Source organism: Xenopus laevis, chromosome 9_10S (genome assembly GCF_017654675.1).
Source record: "Xenopus laevis strain J_2021 chromosome 9_10S, Xenopus_laevis_v10.1, whole genome shotgun sequence".
NCBI classification, from domain to species: Eukaryota; Metazoa; Chordata; class Amphibia; order Anura; family Pipidae; genus Xenopus; species Xenopus laevis.
This window is the reverse complement of record NC_054388.1, coordinates 16,807,027-16,825,502: the sequence shown is the minus strand read 5'-3', so window position 1 is coordinate 16,825,502 and position 18,476 is coordinate 16,807,027. Positions and strand designations below refer to the sequence as shown.

The window sequence follows — 18,476 nt, the reverse complement described above, 5'->3', positions numbered from 1 at the left end:
AAGATCCCAGTCAGGGGCGCTCCGCCAATGAGGCGAGCTGAGACGCTCGCCTCAGGCGGCAGCACCAGAGAGGTTTCCAGGGACAGCAAAAAGCCGCTCCTGCAACTTTAAGAGCTGAATTTCTGTTTTTTAAACCGGAAATTCGGCTGTACTATTGCGATAGAGTGCAATTGCGCTCTCCGCACAAGTGTTTCTGCCTCCCCTCCCGACAGGTAAGCTGGCGAGGGGGGGGCGGCATTGCAGGAGCCGCCTCAGAATCGGAGCTGATCCCAGCTACTGTAACCACTTGTTTTGTGTAAGCTTCCCATCTGTACTCTACATTCAAGCTTTGCTTCATTTCATGGGGCTCATTTACTGAGTGCAGGAAATGGTGAACACCCAAGACCTGGATCTTGCGCTCCATAGCAGCTCTATAATCAAAAGGGGAAGGTTGGGTGTGATATACGGGTAACCCATAACCAATAACCAACTTGCACATCACTGTTGCTGGAAGTAGTTACATTATGCTGCACCTTTGGTAAGATACAACCAATCAGAATTTAGAATAACATTTATCTGTATGGAGCAAATCAATTTCCTTACATTTCTGATCCAATTATGTTACATTACAGTGATAAGCTGCAACAGATGAAAATTCACTTTTCATTAGGATAGCAGCAATTGAAGCATTTGTTCCCTGTTGTTCCCTGTGTCCAACTATTCCTTTTTCTCTTCCCTCTGCCTTTCCCAGGTGATGTTGGCATCATTACGCAACCCAAAGAAGCACGTTGCTATTAAGATCATTGAGAGGGACGGCAAGCAGGAACAACAAAGCGACATCAGGAAAGAAGCTTGAATACTCAGGATGACTTTCTTTGCATGGGGCTCACAGCGTTCCAAACATATATATAACCCAGTGCCAATGTTACTCTGCCTTTGTTTAACTCTGTTTAATGGCTTTATATTACATTCCTTACTCTGCTACTTTATATCTCCAGTCCCACTTGTACAAGTGCCCAGCGAATCCCTCTGCATTTATATCACACTGGACTAGTTACTAATTCTCATGGATGAAATCGCTTTGGGTAAAGAAAGATGAATTAGTCGTTTTTATGCAGTGAGTGCTGGTAATTTTATACTGTTCATCCAAAAATGAAACTGAAAAAACTGTTAATTTTGCTACACATTCTATACATCTATCTCTTTTTGTGCTCTTGATATTTAGTTCTACTCCAACAATTGTGATCTCTATAATGTCTTTTTACTCACTTATAGGGTAAGGGCACACCTGGAGATTCGGGGACATTTAGTTGCCCAGAGACCAATCGCCTCTTCTTTGGGGGGACTAATCTCCCCGAACTGCTTCCCCGTTTCTTCCGACTGTTTCAATGAAAAAACGCCTGCAGCAATACACTCACGGCGCTTCGATTTCCGAAGACGCCCGAAGTTTCCTCACGAGTGCATTGCCACAGGCGTTTTTTCATTGAAGTAACCGAAAGACACATGGAAGCAGTTCAGGGACATTAGTTGCCCCAAAGAAGAGTGATTAGTCACCTGGCCACTTAATCTCCCCAAATCTCCAGGTGTGCCCTTACCCTTATGCTCTTCTCATTTATCTGTTTAACCAGCGGTACACGTTTCTGATGATGGAGTGTGAGAGCAAGCAGAATCTCTTCCAGATGATAAGGGAGAAGGGGAAACTGAACATGGAGACCATCATGTAAGTAACGGACAAACTGAAATAGAGGGAGAAGGTTCAGACACATATTATACATCAGTTATATGAGGATGAAATGTGCATCAGGCCCAACCTAATGGCTAGTTTCTAAATATCTACGTTGGGTCCTGAGAATAGCAAGGAAATACAGATTAATTATTAAATTAATAATAATAACATAGGGGTCAGTATGGAGAGCCTGTGATTCAATGCAGTCTGCAAATGACAATGGAGCTTATTTACTAGTTCTGGATAAGTTTCCCCAGTTCAGAGGTTGGCTGCTATGGGTTAGTGAACTGAGCAGAACTTGTCTTGTGGCAGTAACTAAAACCAGGCCTGGACTGAGATTCACCTTAGGCCCAATACATAGTGACTGGCTATGGCATCTTACAGCAACCCTTATAGCATTTGCCAGAACCCACTGATGCTAGTCTGGGTCTCACTAAGAACCTGGATGTCAGACATTTACGTCATTGGGTTCCCTATGTCAGGTGCTATGCTGTGTTTTGCACAGGGTCCCCCAAACCACAAGGACCCTGTATAGTTCCACATATGCTGTGCCCGTCTGTAATATTATCCCCCAGGGAGGCCAGCAATAAAATGGGAACAAAAGGGTACCAAACAATATTTGCACCCCACACAGGGGCTAGAACCCTGAAATGATCTTCTGCTGAAGCTTTTGGACTGGTAAAAACAAACGTTTACAAAATATAAATGTAAAGCTTTCTTCAGTTAACAAAGACATTTCTGTCTAGAGTCTAAAGCTGGTCACACATACCCAGCTTTCATCAGGTGGTTTGGCCCAATTTGGGTATGTGTATCACCTTGGGGGGGGGGCTTTAATGAATGAACTATTGTAGTAAAGGTAAATATGATGGTTAATCTATGTTTATGTGTTTCTACAGCTTCTATGCAGCAGAACTGGTAGTCGGCATCCAGTTTCTTCATTCAAAGGGGATTGTACATCGGTAAGTTACACTGTTCTCTCTCAGCTCTCATTTCTGTGAACAAACAACAAAAGTGATTGTTTCTTTTTGAAGATCATTGATTGTGGAATAAATATTCAGCGTCCCTAATTTAAGGTTGAGCAATCCTATAGTTTCTAAAAAGGTGGCATTAAATGGGACATCATGTATTTGCATCTGTTTTTATATAATATAGAGATGTTTCAGCTTTGTGCCCCTTTATTCTCATCCCTCTCGGGCCTGGATTTCGGCCTTGATCACCCCGAGGCCACAGGGTCCTCCCGTATATTTGCCATTACGGGGGCAATTTTATCCAATTTAACATCCCCCTTTAATTAATGGCAGTTTTGACCTATTTTTAAACTGTTGTTTGATTAGGAAAGTTCTTTGTATTATATTCTCCTACTAGTTTTTATTGCTGCCTTTCATATTCCCAGCCGTCCTTCCCTTCCTTCTCACTTCACCCTTTACTTTCCTACCCTACATTAGGTAACTATATCATTAACCATTCTTTTCCAGAGATTTAAAGGCAAGTAACATCTTAATTACTAAGGACGGCCACATGAAGATAGTGGACTTTGGACAAGCAGAGGAGAATGTTTTTGAGGGTAAGAAGATCCAGCGCATAAGTGGAACATTGTCCCATATGGCTCCAGAGGTGAGAAATGTAGTTGTACTATAGTTACTAACAGGAATAGTGAGATGTGCCCTGAGCTACAGACCTACCTCTGCCACCAAAGCAACTTACAGCCACAGTATGAAGTCATTTAGTTTCTATTACTTTTTAACAGTAAGTAAAATGCCCAACAGTGAGAGCATAAAGTCTGCTGTTCACATCCATGAATGTTAAGGTGGCATGGAAAGGGTTAATTGGAGGCTGATGTAGGAACATGTTAGAAGGGTGAGTGACAATTCAGTAAACAATTTCTTCTTGCTTTTCTAGCTCTTTCTACAACAACCATATGACGGGGCAGTGGACTGGTGGGCATTTGGGCTCATTGTCTATATGATGGTATGATGGCCACTGGAAAAGTACCATTCAGCCATCGTGACGAGGACTACCTGACTTATTTAATAATCTGGTCCAGTCCCTGCTACCCAGAAGGGCTCAGCACAGAAGCCAGGAGACTGCTGGAAGTGGTGGTCCACACTATCAACCTCCTGCATCTACTACCACTCACCTCTAGCCCACATCATAGTCCCTTGCTTTAAGCCTAAATCATTGTCCCCCCTGCTTCCCAGCTACACTACTCACCTTCTGCCTTCCACTTTCACTCACAGCCCACATCGGGCGCATTGATCCTCCTGGGAGCAAATCTGATCGCCGTTAAGGGGTCAGGAAGGAATTTTTCCCTCTAGTGAAGCCGATTGGCCCAAACTTCTCAGAGGTTTTTGCCTTTCTTGGGATCAAAGAGCCAAGTGAGGGTTCATAGGAAGGGCTCCCTATTATCTGCTGCTTCCAAAGAGGGGAGCAGAACAGACTCTATCCTAAGATTGGCCTTTAGGCTAGTGCCAGACAGGCCAATTTCAGTCCCTACTGTGAGCAGTCTCCTCCTTCATTCCTGTACAGAACCCTTATGTGGGCTCCAGAGGGAACACACTCAGCGGATTTAACATGAAATGCCTCTTGTTTCTTCCTAGAAATCTGCAGAGTGTGTTCACTCCAGAGCTGACACAAGGGTTCCGGACATGAAGATGAGGATGATATTGAATCATCCTTCTGAGTCCTACTCGGAAGCATGCGCTCCATTGCCCAAGTGTCCCCGAGGACAGCTTGAGCGGGTGGGTCCCCCTTCACCGAAGCTAGGGAGGGCCAACCATCCCAGCCCCCCCAAAGGGGTATAGGGCTGTTTGGACTCCCCTTCGCTAAAGCTAGGGGGAGTCCCATCTACCCTGGGTTCAGCCAAAGGGACTAGGACACCCATCCAGGGTGCTCAAACCAGGCACAAAAAAGGTGCTGGAGAGTGCAGTGCAATGCCATTGATTGCCTTGTTAAGGCTCTGGCTGGTGGCAGGAAAAAGAAAGAAGAGGAAAGGAGTAGTGGAGAGAAGACTCCTCCCCCCCCCCAGCCAAGCAGCTGGGGATATGGGAAGTGAAGCAAGATTAAGTAAGGGCATGTGAAAAAAGTTCCAAAAAAGTGAGTCGAGCACCCCTCGCATTCGGGGATCACAGCCCAATGCTTTCTGCTAGCGGTAGGGACTGGGTATTTCAGCAGGCTGATTTCAGCCCTGTCTGGCCCTAGCCTTAGGCTGGCATTGCCATCAGGAATCTCTTAGGGAGACACAGATGTTAGGGAACCCCAATTATAGACCTATCATTTTTATTATTAATAAAGTTGTGGTTTCTTCACATTAACCCTAAAGATGTTGTATGTGTCATTATTCTGGGGTTTCAGGGGACTTGAGGTCGAAGTCTTCTTATTTTATTTATAGACTAGTTACTCTGTATGTAAAATGTTCTTGCAATAAAAAGTGCATTTCTACATTTCTTCCCATTATTAAGCCTAATATCATTTCTAAAGTGTGCTATTAATTCTATAGTTAATTTATAGGATACAGGCAGGGTAAAGAAAGAGGGCACCAGTAGGAGATGATCAGTGAGGGGGCAATAAAGGTTAAACAGTGGCTACTGCTTGTAATCAAGCTCCTTCATTAATATTTAGGACACAGCAAGGGTTAAGCTGGAGTGCACAGAGAGGCAAGTGGTAGGGCACAGTAGGGGTTAATATAGAGGGCACAGTAGGGTTAATGTAGAGGGCAGGCACAATAAGGCAGAGGCGAGAGCATCCACATCTGCTGAAGGCTCCTGGGCAGTGTCCAATGATGCAGGGGCCAAAGCTGAAAAACACGAGTTATAGCTTACTGAAGCATATGGGGAGGGGCAATGAAATGGGACAGAGCCTTAAAAACTTCACGTAGATCGGTGATCCCCAACAAGAGTCTTGAGAGCAACATGTTGCTTACCAACTCCTTGGATGCTGCAGTCAGTGGCCTCAAAGTAGATGCTTATTTTTGAATTGTGTGCACTGCCTCTATCTGTATCCAGCTCCTACTGAGTCAGCATTTAGTCACTTTCAGTTATACCATGTGATACAGTCTAACAGTATGGCAGCTTCCACTTATATGAACTGTCATCTACAGAGACAGAATATGTATAGAAAATCTAAACCCCCTTACTGTACATTCAAGCAATGTGGCAGCTCCCACTTCCATTTAGTAATCTATCTATATTAAAGACAAAATATAAGCAAAGGATTTGTGTGTGTGTGTCTTCTTATTATAGGTACAGTAGAGAGAGATGGTGCCTATAGTAACAGTGGGATAATAGTCTCTGGGAAGGGAGTGTGACTGTGGGATAACAGGTATAGTAGGGAGAGATGGTGCCTATAGTAACAGTGGGATAATAGTCTCTGGGAAGGGAGTGTGACTGTGGGATAGCAGGTATAGTAGGGAGAGATGGTGCCTATAGTAACAGTGGGATAATAGTCTCTGGGAAGGGAGTGTGACTGTGGGATAGCAGGTATAGTAGGGAGAGATGGTGCCTATAGTAACAGTGGGATAATAGTCTCTGGGAAGTAACTGTGACTGTGGGATAGCAGGTATAGTAGGGAGAGATGGTGCCTATAGTAACAGTGGGATAATAGTCTCTGGAAAGGAAGTGTGACTGTGGGATAGCAGGTATAGTAGGGAGAGATGGTGCCTATAGTAACAGTGGGATAATAGTCTCTGGGAAGGGAGTGTGACTGTGGGATAGCAGGTATAGTAGGGAGAGATGGTGCCTATAGTAACAGTGGGATAATAGTCTCTAGGAATGGAGTGTAGCTGTGGGATAGCAGGTATAGTAAGGAGAGATGGTGCCTATAGTAACAGTGGATAATAGTCTCTGGGAAGGGAGTGTGGCTTTTGGATAGCAGGTATAGTAGGGAGAGATGGTGCCTATAGTAACAGTGGGATAATAGTGTCTGGGAACGGAGTGTGACTGTGGGATAGCATGGAGCCTGCTGTATTGTTATTATGCACAAATTAAGGATAGTAATCAATGGAGTAACTACCATAGGGGCAAGAGTATCATTGCATCTGGGCAGTGATATAGAATACTGAAGGCAGTTTAAAAAGGAGTTTACACATCCAGGCTGGGTATCCCATAAAGGGAAAGGGATGTTTTTGTCTCAGTATAGCAATGATCTTCAGCCATTGGTTATTATGGGACATGAGTTGCAGTTTAACACAGCTATCAGGCTGAACCCCTCCCTGAATTTAATAGGGTTTGTGAGATATTTATTACTAGTAAGTAAGTCACAGCCAGGTGTCCTCCACCTTGTCCTTGTCACAGCCTCACGCCCTAATTTCACCCTCTCAGGTATGTGGTAGAGCAATGCAGGAAGAGCACTAACGAGGAAGTAAAGTATTTTCAACAGGTTTTACTTCATTCTCAGGTTCATTCCGAGGCAAGTCCCAATACAGTCCTTCTATCTATGTGATTCCCTCACTATCACTTTCTTTTACTTCAGCGCCCTGAAAGTAGTAGCCAATGTCTTGACTCTGAGTCACTCCAGGTCACCTTGTCTTCTTCTGGGCAGGGAGAGGTGGGACGAGAAGGCTGAGATCTTTACACTGTTATTCCCTGGGAACTGAATGGTTGGCTACATCAAGATGAGCCATCTGCCAAAGCGTTTTGTTAGTCTATGGGACTTCACGGCTGAAGCTCCAGAGGAATTAAGTTTTAAAGCTGGAGATGTCTTTGAAGTTTTGGACAGGAGTGAAGACTGGTGGTACGTGCAGAAACTGAAATGGGACAGAAAGGGAAAGGCCGAGATGGGATACGTCCCTTACAATTTCCTGGCTGAGGAAGGAACGGTGGAAGAGCAGGCGTAAGTAAGGCATTGATGGGGAGGGAGGCCAATTGGATGGTACTTGTTAGAAGACCAGGTTTTCACATCCCATGTTAAAGGGATAATAACATTAGAATAGATGGTGCTTAAACAGGAAAGAGCATGTTCACTATTTAGATAAATAAAATAAAACTTTATTTATCTTGGCCTCCGCATAAAAATGTTTTTGGTGGTATGGTTGCAGGCAGGAGAGTATCAGGGGGATTCAGGCCTTTCCCCCTGGGCTCCTCTGTAGTTGCTGGGTCTGCTGAGGGGAAATTACCACTTCCTGCTTTCCCTTTTAGCAAATTATAGAGTCAGGATGCAGAAATGTATAAGGAAAATAACCTTCACTATTCTTGAGATACAAGCATATAGAGAAAGAACCTGTAAATCATAGTGATGGGATGTCCGGTCCTTTCGCGAAACGCATTGTCAATTATTTTGATGTGCGACAATTTTTATACCAGCAACAATTTTTATACATGCAACTATTTTGTCACCAGCGAATTTTTGTCACAGTTTCGCAAAACCATTTGCGGTCGGTGAAACGTCTAAATTCGCCAAAAATCCATGCCTGCCGAATAAATTCGCTCCATCACTAGTAAATCAGTATATGTGTAAATGTTATAGCCCATCTTCCCCTACTGTCACCATCTTGACGTACTATGTCCCTATTGCCCTAGTATACTTATCTTGAAGCCCTTTTGTACTCATCCTGCCTAACTGTTACCATCTTACCCTACAGTCTACATCCTGCCCTACTATCTACACCTTGCCCTGGTGTGCCCATCTTGCCCTACTGTCTCTACTGTGTCCTACTGTCTTCATCCTGCCCTATTGACATTTTGCCCTACTGTCTCCACTTTGCCCATCTTGCCCTACTGTCTCTTTGCAGTTCTCATACCCTTCCTACCTACAAGTCATGCTCGGAGAAGGGCCATTCGTTTTTGCCTGTGACCTTCCCTTGCTTTTGAATTTTAAGGCCTGTAATTACACTTGTCCAGAGCTGTAATTATGCCTAAGCTTAATAGTTATTATGATGTGCATGGTTGGGCTCCTGAAAAAATGTACCTCAGAGCAAATTATAGTATAAAATATCTATTCTTCCTACAACAAGTCTTGAAGCCAGGGCCGCATTTGCCTTGAGGGTACCTGGAGGCCGGTGTTCTCCATTGCCCCCTCACTCTCAAAAAATAGCGAGCATGTGCTATCCTTTTGCGTGCGGCTGGGCAGCATGCCGCCCCTTAATTGATGCCGCCCTAGGCCCGGGCCTTTGCGGCCTCGCTTCAAATCCGGGCCTGCTTGAAGTTGAAGTTTTGGACACCTGTGTCCATGTATGGGGTATTACATTAATCAATTAAAACAGATCAAATCTGTTGCCAGTCAAATAAAACTGAGATCTTTTGTCAATATGGTCTGCTGAAGAACCCTTTAAACAAATGTAGGTCCTTAAAGGAGAAGGAAAGGAATGATTATAAAACAAATGTTGCCAATTACCCCCTGTCCTGAAATGCTGGGTTAGATTTTCTCTCTGTGCCTTTTAGAAGCTCTGCTCACGTTCTAAACTTGCCTACATTTCACTAACTTGTGATAGTGGTTGGGGAAAGATGGGGGTATATCTGTGCTTATATATTATACAGTTACATTATGTGCATATATGATATGGGGGTTACACTGTGACAGTGGTTGGAGGAAAGATGGGGGTATATCTGTGCCTATATATTATACAGTTACATTATGTGCATATATGATATGGGGGTTACACTGTGACAGACAGTGGTTGGAGGAAAGATGGGGGTATATCTGTGAGCTGGTTGGAAGATGGAGCAGATATTTATGATATAAATAAATAAATATTAGGAACCACCTTTGCTTTATTCTTGTGTTCTTACAGATGGTTTTTTGGAGAAATGAGTCGCACAGAGGCTGCGAGTCTTCTCATGGAAGATGGAAATAACAATGGATCGTTCCTGATTCGTGCAAGTGACAAACACGAAATTCTCTATGTACTCTCAGGTAATGCAGCAGATCAGGAGTAATACACAAGAGGAAGAGTTGGTCTTTCCAGCATGGAGAGAAGTTAAGGCGAGTACAAGAGCAAGTGATTAAAGGAGAAGGAAAACTACGGAGGCATTTTATTGCCAATAAATTAGCTGCAATAGTGCAAGCTAGAATGCTATATTTATTCTGTAAAATGTTTTACCATAGCTGAGTAAAAAGCTCTAGAAGCTATCTGTTTTTTTAGGATAGCAGCTACAGTATTAGCTTGGTGTGACATCACTTCCTGCCTTAGTCTTTCCCTGCTCACTTATAACTCTTGGCTCAGATTACAGCTGAGATTACCTTTTCCCTGCACCTTTCTAGTGTAGTGTAAAATAACCAGAAGCCAATATATTAATGAAATGTTGTTGCATCTATAGTTGTTTCTTTATACTTTTGTATAAGCCTTCATTGCATATACAGTAGTTACTGTACGATTTCCCATGTAGAGCAGCAGTCTGATGTTTAAGACTGTACCATTACATGTTCCTATCAAGTCTTAATTTCATTTACTTTTCACCTTTTTGAGATCATGGGTGTGTTAAATAGCTCTAATACCTAAAATTAGTGCCTGGCAGTATAGGAAGGTTCCTGTCCCTGTGATACTGGCAGTTTAATTAATTGGAGGTGTCTGCCCCATAACCTTTCAGATGCTATTGAATCACAACTCCCAGCAAACCCCCTGACAGCCTTTTGCTGGGTACATCATAACCTGCATAAAGCATCTGTTTACAAAGATACTCAGTATATAAAGAGTCATAATAGGGGGCTTTAGAAGCCGAAAAAGGGGGGTTGTGGCTGCACACCTAAGGCAAAATCTTAATATATTTAAGTACAATGGAAGTCCTATTGACCTGGCCAGTCAATCAATGCACATTCCCTTATGCCCTGTCTAAGTAATTCAATAAATATGCAAGTGCATGTATTTTAAAAACAGGGTTTTTTACTTACAAGGTTATGATCATAAAATTGATTAGGTTTAACCCCACACGGTGGTCCCTAACTTGTTTACCTCTGGTCATAGTAGAAAAGATCTTTGTCATCTCTGCTTAATAGCATTAATTAATTAATGGCCGTTGGTTTGGGCAGTCTCTCCCTCTTAAAAGCCGCAAAATCAAGTGGCCCACAGGTTGAAACCAAGGCACAGGAGATATTTTTTTGTAACAAAAAAACCCTGTTTTTAAAATACATGCACTCGCATATTTATTGAATTACTTAGACAGGGCATCAGGGAATGTACATTGATTGACTGGCCGGGTCAGTAGCACTTCCATTGTACCTAAACAATATCCAGCCTTAGGTGTGCACCCACAACCCCCCTTTTTTACTTTAGAAGCCCTCCTTATTTTCTATAACCACCTGCTTGACTGTAAGGGGTCAGAATGTGACTCAGAAAACCCAGTGCCAATCAGATAGGGGTAACAGCAATAGTGAATGTAACAACTGCTACACAATATTGCATCTCCTTCTGATGCCACTGAATTATACAGAACATTCTCCAACACAAGCCAGGCATAGGCTAGTTCCAGGACCAGGAAACCTGTAATCCAAGTTGCTCCATCTTGTCTTCCCTAGTGAGACACCAGGACTCACTCCGGCACTTCAAGATCATGAGGAACGCGGCGGGACAATTTCACCTAAATAACACCTCCTTTTTCCCTGACCTATATCAGCTAGTGGAGTCGTACTGCAAGAAGCCAATATGTCCAGGGCTGACCCTGACCAAACCATGTGTGAAGGTGAGAGGAGAGCAGTTTGGAAAATAGAAATGTGCCTACTTCTGGCTCAGGACAAATGTTTTGCAGACTCTTCATTCCATGTATGTGTTTATGAGAACATTTAGAAACAAGTTGTGGTCTTGCAAAATGATATTTACCAACTGACAGGTATTACTTGCCTATATATCCGAGAGCAGGGTTGGACTGGCAGCCAAAGTACCAGAAGATGTTCTAGTGAGTCCTAACAAAACACAGTTCCTATCAGGGTTTACTTATTTTCACCATGGGTAAATATGGCACCATTTAATTTCATCTAATTAAATTGTACTGTCCAAGAGTACAAACCTTCACATAATTCTACAGGCAGATCCTGCAAAAGGAGATTGATCTGTTTAATGGTGAGAACCTATTGTATAAAAATGTATAGTGAGAGAATTTAGGGAAGGATCATAGAGCAGTCAATCTTCACTTCATTTGGGAGTTTATGACAGCTGGTCCTAGGGCATGGAGTATGTTTGTTGTACTGGTGCATTGGACAAAAAAATATACATCAAGTCCCAACCCTGATGAGCAATACATAAATTATCTGAATGTTTTCCAGATGTTGAAGGGTGACCAGGAATGGCTCAAGGCTATTGAAACAGATATCTCAGATTCAGAATTAGAACAAGTGATTAAAACTTCTCCAACAGGCAAATGCCCTGGCCCAGATGGGTTCTCATCAGGATTTTTTAAACTATTGAAACCACATTTAATAAAACCGTTAGCTAAAGCTTTTAATGAGATTAAAAATGGTCATTCTTGGTCTCCAAGAATTCTGGAAGCACATATGAGCTTGATATTAAAAAAAGAAAGGACCCTACATTACCATCTTGTTATAGGCCCATTTCACTGATTAATAATGACATTAAGCTTCAGGCCAATATCCTAGCTACACAAATGAAAATGGGATTATCCCACATAATACATACAGACCAAGCAGGTTTCCTCCCACGTAGTGAAGCTAAGGATAATCCCAATAAAATAATCTCATTGTGTCTGGGGAGAGGGGACAAACTCCTCTCTTTCTCCTGTCAACAGATGCCGAAAAGGCCTTCGACAGGGTGAGATGGGACATGTTTTACTGTCTCCGTTATATTGGCATAGGCCCAAACACAATGAAATGGATCTCCTCACTTTACACTAATCCCACCGCTAGACTTAAAATAAACAATTCCCTCTCAGAACAGATCCCATTGAAGAACGGTACCAGACAGGGATGCCCGCTTTCCCCACTCCTTTTCGTACTAACTCTAGAACCTCTTCTCTCCACCATTCACCACAACCCCAACATTCATTGGGTCATAACAGGCACTTCACAGCACAAAATCTGTGCATATGCGGATGATCACTTATTTATGCTCACCCAACCCATTATCACAATACCGAATCTTATACACAAGATAACATTCATATAGTCTTTGAGTGACCTTAAAATAAACTACAATAAATCCAGTGCACATAATATAAGTCTTTCTCCCTTACTAGAGGCAACATTAAAGGACAATTTCACCTTTAAATGGACCAAAGACAATTGCCTCAATGCTTTACTCCCCAAATGGGAACAAATTAGGAAGAACTTAGTCTCCCTCAAGGAGAACATTTCAAATGTCAACAGGTCTCAAGTTTCATATCACATACCATCAGAGGTACCACAGGTGACCAACTCTACACGGACTTTGAAAATAGATGCCGGCAAAAACAACCTCCACTCTGCAACATTTTTGCAATCTACGAGATACTCATCTCAATCCGCTGCTCCCACACAAAGTTTATCTCACTTTAAAAAATGGGGAAAAGCTCTGAACACAACTTTTACTAAACAAGAAGAACTAGAAGGAATTATCCATTATCATTTCAGAATTATCAAAATATTTCCAGGTACTTCAGACAAGTGCTGGCACTGTGACTCCTCCCCTAGCACATTATTACACATACTGTGGGAATGCACGGAGATACAAACTTTCTGATTGATGATTGACATATGTAACACTGAACTACAATTGATGATCCCAAAAGACCCAGCAACTATTCTCCTACACCATAATGAACACACTGTCTCTTCTTACAAGAAGTCCCTACTGCAATATGCTTTGAATACGGGCAAAATAATAATTCCTCGAAAATGGAAAACAACAGCAGTACCTACAATAGCTGAATGGACTTCAGAAATAGAGGACATCCGCAAATATGAAGACCTACACGCAAATTCGCCTAACGCAAAAAGGAACCATTGGGAAACTTGGTGACCCTGGCTTGTGTACATTGGATCTACACAAGCGGGAACTCAATAAAGTATTAGATATTACATGAACTGTAATAAATGCTGGAACCTGCAAGACCATGAAACTAAATGGTCTACTTTATAGCATGTATAATGCATAAGGAAATTAGAAACTTATAAAATTCTCCCACCAATTCTTGCATGAGCATTTCTCAGATAAGATACCATTGACGGTGGACAGATTCAGGTAACAAATGTCGAGATTTATGTTTGAGACATTTGTCCCTGTTTTCCGTATGCATTACAAGTATGCAATTAGCACAACAACATATATATGCTATAATTGCAACATTTCTGTGTGTTCAAGAATTGAAACTGTTGTTAAACCCAAATAAAAATATATCTATTTTTTTCTCTCTATCTTCTCCCTTTATGAGGCAGAATGAGCCAGTGGTCAGTGACCTGAGCCCGGTACCCTTGGATGAATGGGAGAGGCCAAGAGAAGAGTTTACCCTTCTCAGACGACTTGGAAAGGGAAATTTCGGTCAAGTGCATGAAGGACTTTGGAAAGGAAAACAAAAAGTTGCTATCAAGATTATAAACCGAGGTAAGAAGGACAGTAATTCATTAGTGACTTATCTGAGAACAAAAATGCTAAACTGCACATGTTTTTGGTTATTGGTGTTTTTCCCCTTTGGTTGTTGTTTCATATTTATTGACAGTTGCACTTTGCATCTACTGTATGTTCATTAATCATCCTCAAGCATTACGGGTCCGCTGATGTATTGATTCATCAAATTTGCCTATAGGTTGAGTGCAGTGAAGTGTAATGATAATGGTACGGGCTATAAAAAGTACCACTAGATGGCAGAATGTGGACAGAAAACACAATATGGATGAACAATTCCATCTGTCAAGCGCTTAGAATAGAGAGCAGTTTGTCTCTTAATTAGGTAAAAAGATATTTATATATTTATTATCCAAAAACATTCATCCTAAGGAAACTGGTAACGGTTCATATATAATTAGACTTGAATCTACTGTATGTTAGGATTGCTGCCATACATCTTTTCAATTTCAGGCTCTATTTCTTATACTCTATAGATGAGTTCATTTTAATAATATTATCATATTATTTTATGTTCCAAGGAAAAAAATAATATAAACATACAGAGAGCAGACTATTATAAAACTAAGTGGTCGCTAACGGCTGGAGATTAGAACAACACCTATTTATTACTAGGTGCTATCAGTTGCTATGTTCTCTCCTTCTCCCCACAGACGTGACCAGCCAGGATCTATTTGTGAAGGAGACAGCATTTCTGAAAACCCTACACCACAAGAACTTACTATCACTGTACGCAGTGTGTTCTGTTAGTGATCCTTACTACATTGTAACTGAGCTGGTACCCAGGGGAGATCTACTCAACTATCTACAAGGTGAGATTGGTTGGGTGGTTGTTTATTAAGTATGGGGTACCCTCGCACATACAGGAAAAGTGATGCCATCTCTTAGTTCCTTCTGTTTTGGCTGACTTATTCCTGTTTCTGGCACTGATTTGCCTACAGTGTGTGTTCTAACTGTTGAGAAACAGTTTGGAGCTCTGTTTTTGGCCTTTATTTGTTCTTCCTGTTCTACCTTATTCTATCCACAGCTATCCCTTTCAGACAGATGAAGCCAAACACCTTATTTATGTCTATCTTCTAAAATCCACCTAGACTAGATTTGTTTTTTAGATTTGAGCAGACAAATTGGGAGGTTTGGTAGTACAGGACATAATGAAGCTCCAGAGCCCAGGTAAGGCAGGCAGAAGAGGTACATGCCTAGTGCCCCCTCACCATTGGAATCTAGGCAAATGGCCATTGTTCTGGAATCCTAAGTGGGCCAGCACCAAAGTACCACTTATCTAGACAGCCTTGGGATAATATTAATTCTTCATCATTTCAGTGCTGAAATTGTTTTCCTCTTTAGAATTGTGAATATAAATACGGATACATTCATGAATGGCCTCATTGGGTCTACTCAACTTGAGACTTACCAGCCTTCCAGGCTACCTAAAGGGTAGAGAATTCATTAATGGTCATTTTTTGACCCATCAAGTTATGACAGTTCTTCTTTTTACATTGTGGGCTATTTATGTGCTATCCACCAGATTCTGAAGAAGATGAGTTGGATGTTGAAGGCCAACTGGACATAGCAACCCAGGTGACTGAAGGGATGCGATATCTTGAGTCACAAAATTGTATTCACCGGGACCTGGCAGCCAGAAATGTCCTGATGGGACGAAACAACATCTGTAAAATAGCTGACTTTGGGATGGCCAGAGTTATCTTGGTAAGGCCCTTGTTGCCTTTTCACTAAGAGACAAATTGCAGAAAACCCATAAATCTTGGGAACAGACTATCCCCTCCCTGGTCTATAGACTAAATAAGTATCTTATTAAATATGTTTCTTGTAATAAGGAACATCAATAATGTCCCCTCCTCAGTAATGTTCTCTGTTTCTCTGAGGTGAGAAACTATAGAATGAGACCTTATCCAAAAGATGGAATGGTCATTAAAGGGATTTTGTCATGATTTTTATGATGTAGTTTTTATCTCTAAATTACACTGTTTACACGGCAAATAATTCACTCTACAATATAAAATTTAATTCCTGAACCAGCAAGTGTATTTTTTTAAGTTGTAATATTGTGTGTAGGTGCCATCTAATTATAATTAATTTTGCCTGGTCATGTACTTTCAGAAAGAGCCAGTACTTTAGGATGGAACTGCTTTCTTGCAGGCTGTTGTTTCTCCTACTCAATGTAACTAAATGTGTCACAGTTGGAACTGGATTTTACTATTGAGTGCTGTTCTTAGATCTACCAGGGAGCTGTTATCTTGTGTTAGGGAGTTGCTATCTGGTTACCTTCCCATTGTTCTGTTGTTAGGCTGCTGAGGGTAAAGGGAGGGTGGTGATAACATGCCAACTTGCAGTACAGCAGTAAAGAGTGACTGAAGTTTATCAGAGCACAAGTCACATGACTTGGGGCAGCTGAGAAACTGACAATATGTCTAGCCCCATGTCAGATTTCAAAATTAAACATAAAAAAATCTATTTGCTTCTTTGATAAACAGATTTCAGTGCAGAATTCCGCTAGAGCAGCACTATTAACTGATGCGTTTTCAAAAAGAAAAATCCCATGCCAGTATCACTTTAAGAAGAGGATAATCTCTAAACCAGAATAAGAGTAGGGGAGGCATATCCTGGAGTCCTGTGTTTAAAACAACTATGCAAATATAGGTTTCCCAGCCTTTCAATCTCCAACTAGTCAAGGGGACGATAGAGAGACATCCTTCACATAATTCCAGCACCTTATTTTTACAAAATAAAATAATATATAGTTCTATTTGGTGGTCAAATGACCATTCCGGCCCTGCCTTACCTTAAACTCCCCCAAATTTGTACTCAAATTTGTACTCAATTTAATGGATTAAAATCTCTCAGAGATAATTAAGAGTTCATATCTCTCTATTATCTTTCCACTTCCCCTGTCTAATACAGGATTCCTACTATGTGTCAGCCTCCATGAAAATTCCCTTTAAATGGACAGCTCCAGAAGCTTTGGAATACGGTCTTTATACTGTCAAGTCTGACGTCTGGTCCTTTGGTATTCTGTTGCATGAGATCATGTCACGGGGCATGCAACCATACCCAGGTAGGTCTTGGCATCATAAAAAGGTTTAAACCCACTACCAGAAAATACTGTATAACGCCTGTATAGCTGAATGGTAAATATATACAGTACTGGGCATTATATTTCCTACTCTAAACAGTTTTTTAAACAGGACATTTTCTGGGACTGTGAAAAGTCTTGGAATGATGCCCTTCCTTCCCTTACCTAAAACTGGCCCAAGGGCCCCAAGATCTACTCCCATAATCAAACATCTGATATGCTAATGTGATTGGTCCCTGCAGCACTTTTAAACTATGAAATGCTCGAGTTCCTTAAAGGAGGCCAGAGGATGAAAGCTCCACCTAAATGTTCCACACGAGTATACGATATAATGTTAATGTGTTGGGCTCTGAACCCCAACCAGAGGCCAAGCTTCGATGATCTCAAGACAATGCTGGAGAACTTGTCTAACTATGAAGGCTCAGAAGTCACCACCATACATTAAGAACTGGTCATGAGGGGGAAAAGATAAAAGCGATGTGGGTACCAGAAATTCCAAAGGAAAGGAAAAACGGTGTCATCTTACAACTTATGAAATATGACCTATGGATTTCATAGCATTGTGTAATTTGTAATCTTTTGGTGCTTCCATTGTAAAGCAATGTTAGGAATTTGCTGAACCAAGTAAACTAACACCAACAACTTTTCGTACATACATTTCTCAGTATTTTAGTATTAACATTTTTTTAAAAAAGTTGGTAACAAAAGACGGCCAAACTGTTGTTTTTTTCCTCAGTAAAAATAAAGTAATCAGTGGCCAGTACAGTTTGTACTGTAGTTGACACAACACTTGCTCCTTAATTGAATATTGGCTGTTTTTTCTCAATTTTTTTTCTTTATATTCTTCTGCCTGTACACTTTTAGGAGAGTTCCAACTACAAATTTACCCTAAGCATAAAGGCCATGTGTAAAACCAGACGTACTTTATTATAGGAAGGTCCAGCTGCTGTACTACTTCATTTCCCAGAATGCCATCTCAGTTAAAGGTGCTGGGAGCTGAATTCTATGAACCAATGAAAGGCTGCAGGTTGGATTTTGGTGCTCTGTGCTTATTAGCCATAGATAGATGAAAGAAAGAAAGAGAAAGAAAGAAAGAAAGAAAGAAAGAAAGAAAGAAAGAAAGAAAGAAAGAAAGAAAGAAAGAAAGAAAGAAAGAAAGAAAGATGATAGATAGAGGTTGGCAAAATGTTTCCATCTCCCCC

At 41.5% G+C, this 18,476-nt stretch overlaps 2 protein-coding genes across 2 annotated transcripts; both read left to right on the top strand.

Annotated features, from left to right (window-relative positions):
• The first annotated feature begins 1,554 nt into the window (after positions 1-1,554).
• On the top strand, positions 1,555-3,414 carry LOC121398752 (protein kinase C delta type-like). Its single transcript, XM_041577930.1, has 3 exons — positions 1,555-1,699; positions 2,602-2,664; positions 3,181-3,414. The coding sequence occupies exons 1-3, from the start codon at positions 1,623-1,625 to the stop codon at positions 3,341-3,343; spliced, it is 303 nt and encodes a 100-aa protein (XP_041433864.1). The 5' UTR covers positions 1,555-1,622; the 3' UTR covers positions 3,344-3,414.
• Positions 3,415-7,157: 3,743 nt separating this feature from the next.
• LOC108702659 (protein-tyrosine kinase 6) lies at positions 7,158-18,061 on the top strand. The gene is made up of 8 exons (XM_018238265.2): positions 7,158-7,531; positions 9,429-9,550; positions 11,150-11,313; positions 13,997-14,162; positions 14,837-14,995; positions 15,709-15,890; positions 17,103-17,256; positions 17,517-18,061. Exons 1-8 carry the CDS (start codon positions 7,296-7,298, stop codon positions 17,717-17,719), a joined length of 1,386 nt encoding a protein of 461 aa, XP_018093754.1. The 5' UTR covers positions 7,158-7,295; the 3' UTR covers positions 17,720-18,061.
• The last annotated feature ends 415 nt before the right edge of the window (positions 18,062-18,476 follow it).

Coding starts and splice junctions, on each gene's coding strand:
- LOC121398752 (XM_041577930.1), top strand. CDS start 1,623: ATGATGGAGTGTGAGAGCAAGCAGAATCTCTTCCAGATGATAAGGGAG. Junction 1,700..2,601: donor CTGAACATGGAGACCATCAT/GTAAGTAACGGA, acceptor GTGTTTCTACAG/CTTCTATGCAGCAGAACTGG. Junction 2,665..3,180: donor TCAAAGGGGATTGTACATCG/GTAAGTTACACT, acceptor ATTCTTTTCCAG/AGATTTAAAGGCAAGTAACA.
- LOC108702659 (XM_018238265.2), top strand. CDS start 7,296: ATGGTTGGCTACATCAAGATGAGCCATCTGCCAAAGCGTTTTGTTAGT. Junction 7,532..9,428: donor GGAACGGTGGAAGAGCAGGC/GTAAGTAAGGCA, acceptor GTGTTCTTACAG/ATGGTTTTTTGGAGAAATGA. Junction 15,891..17,102: donor GGATGGCCAGAGTTATCTTG/GTAAGGCCCTTG, acceptor TGTCTAATACAG/GATTCCTACTATGTGTCAGC.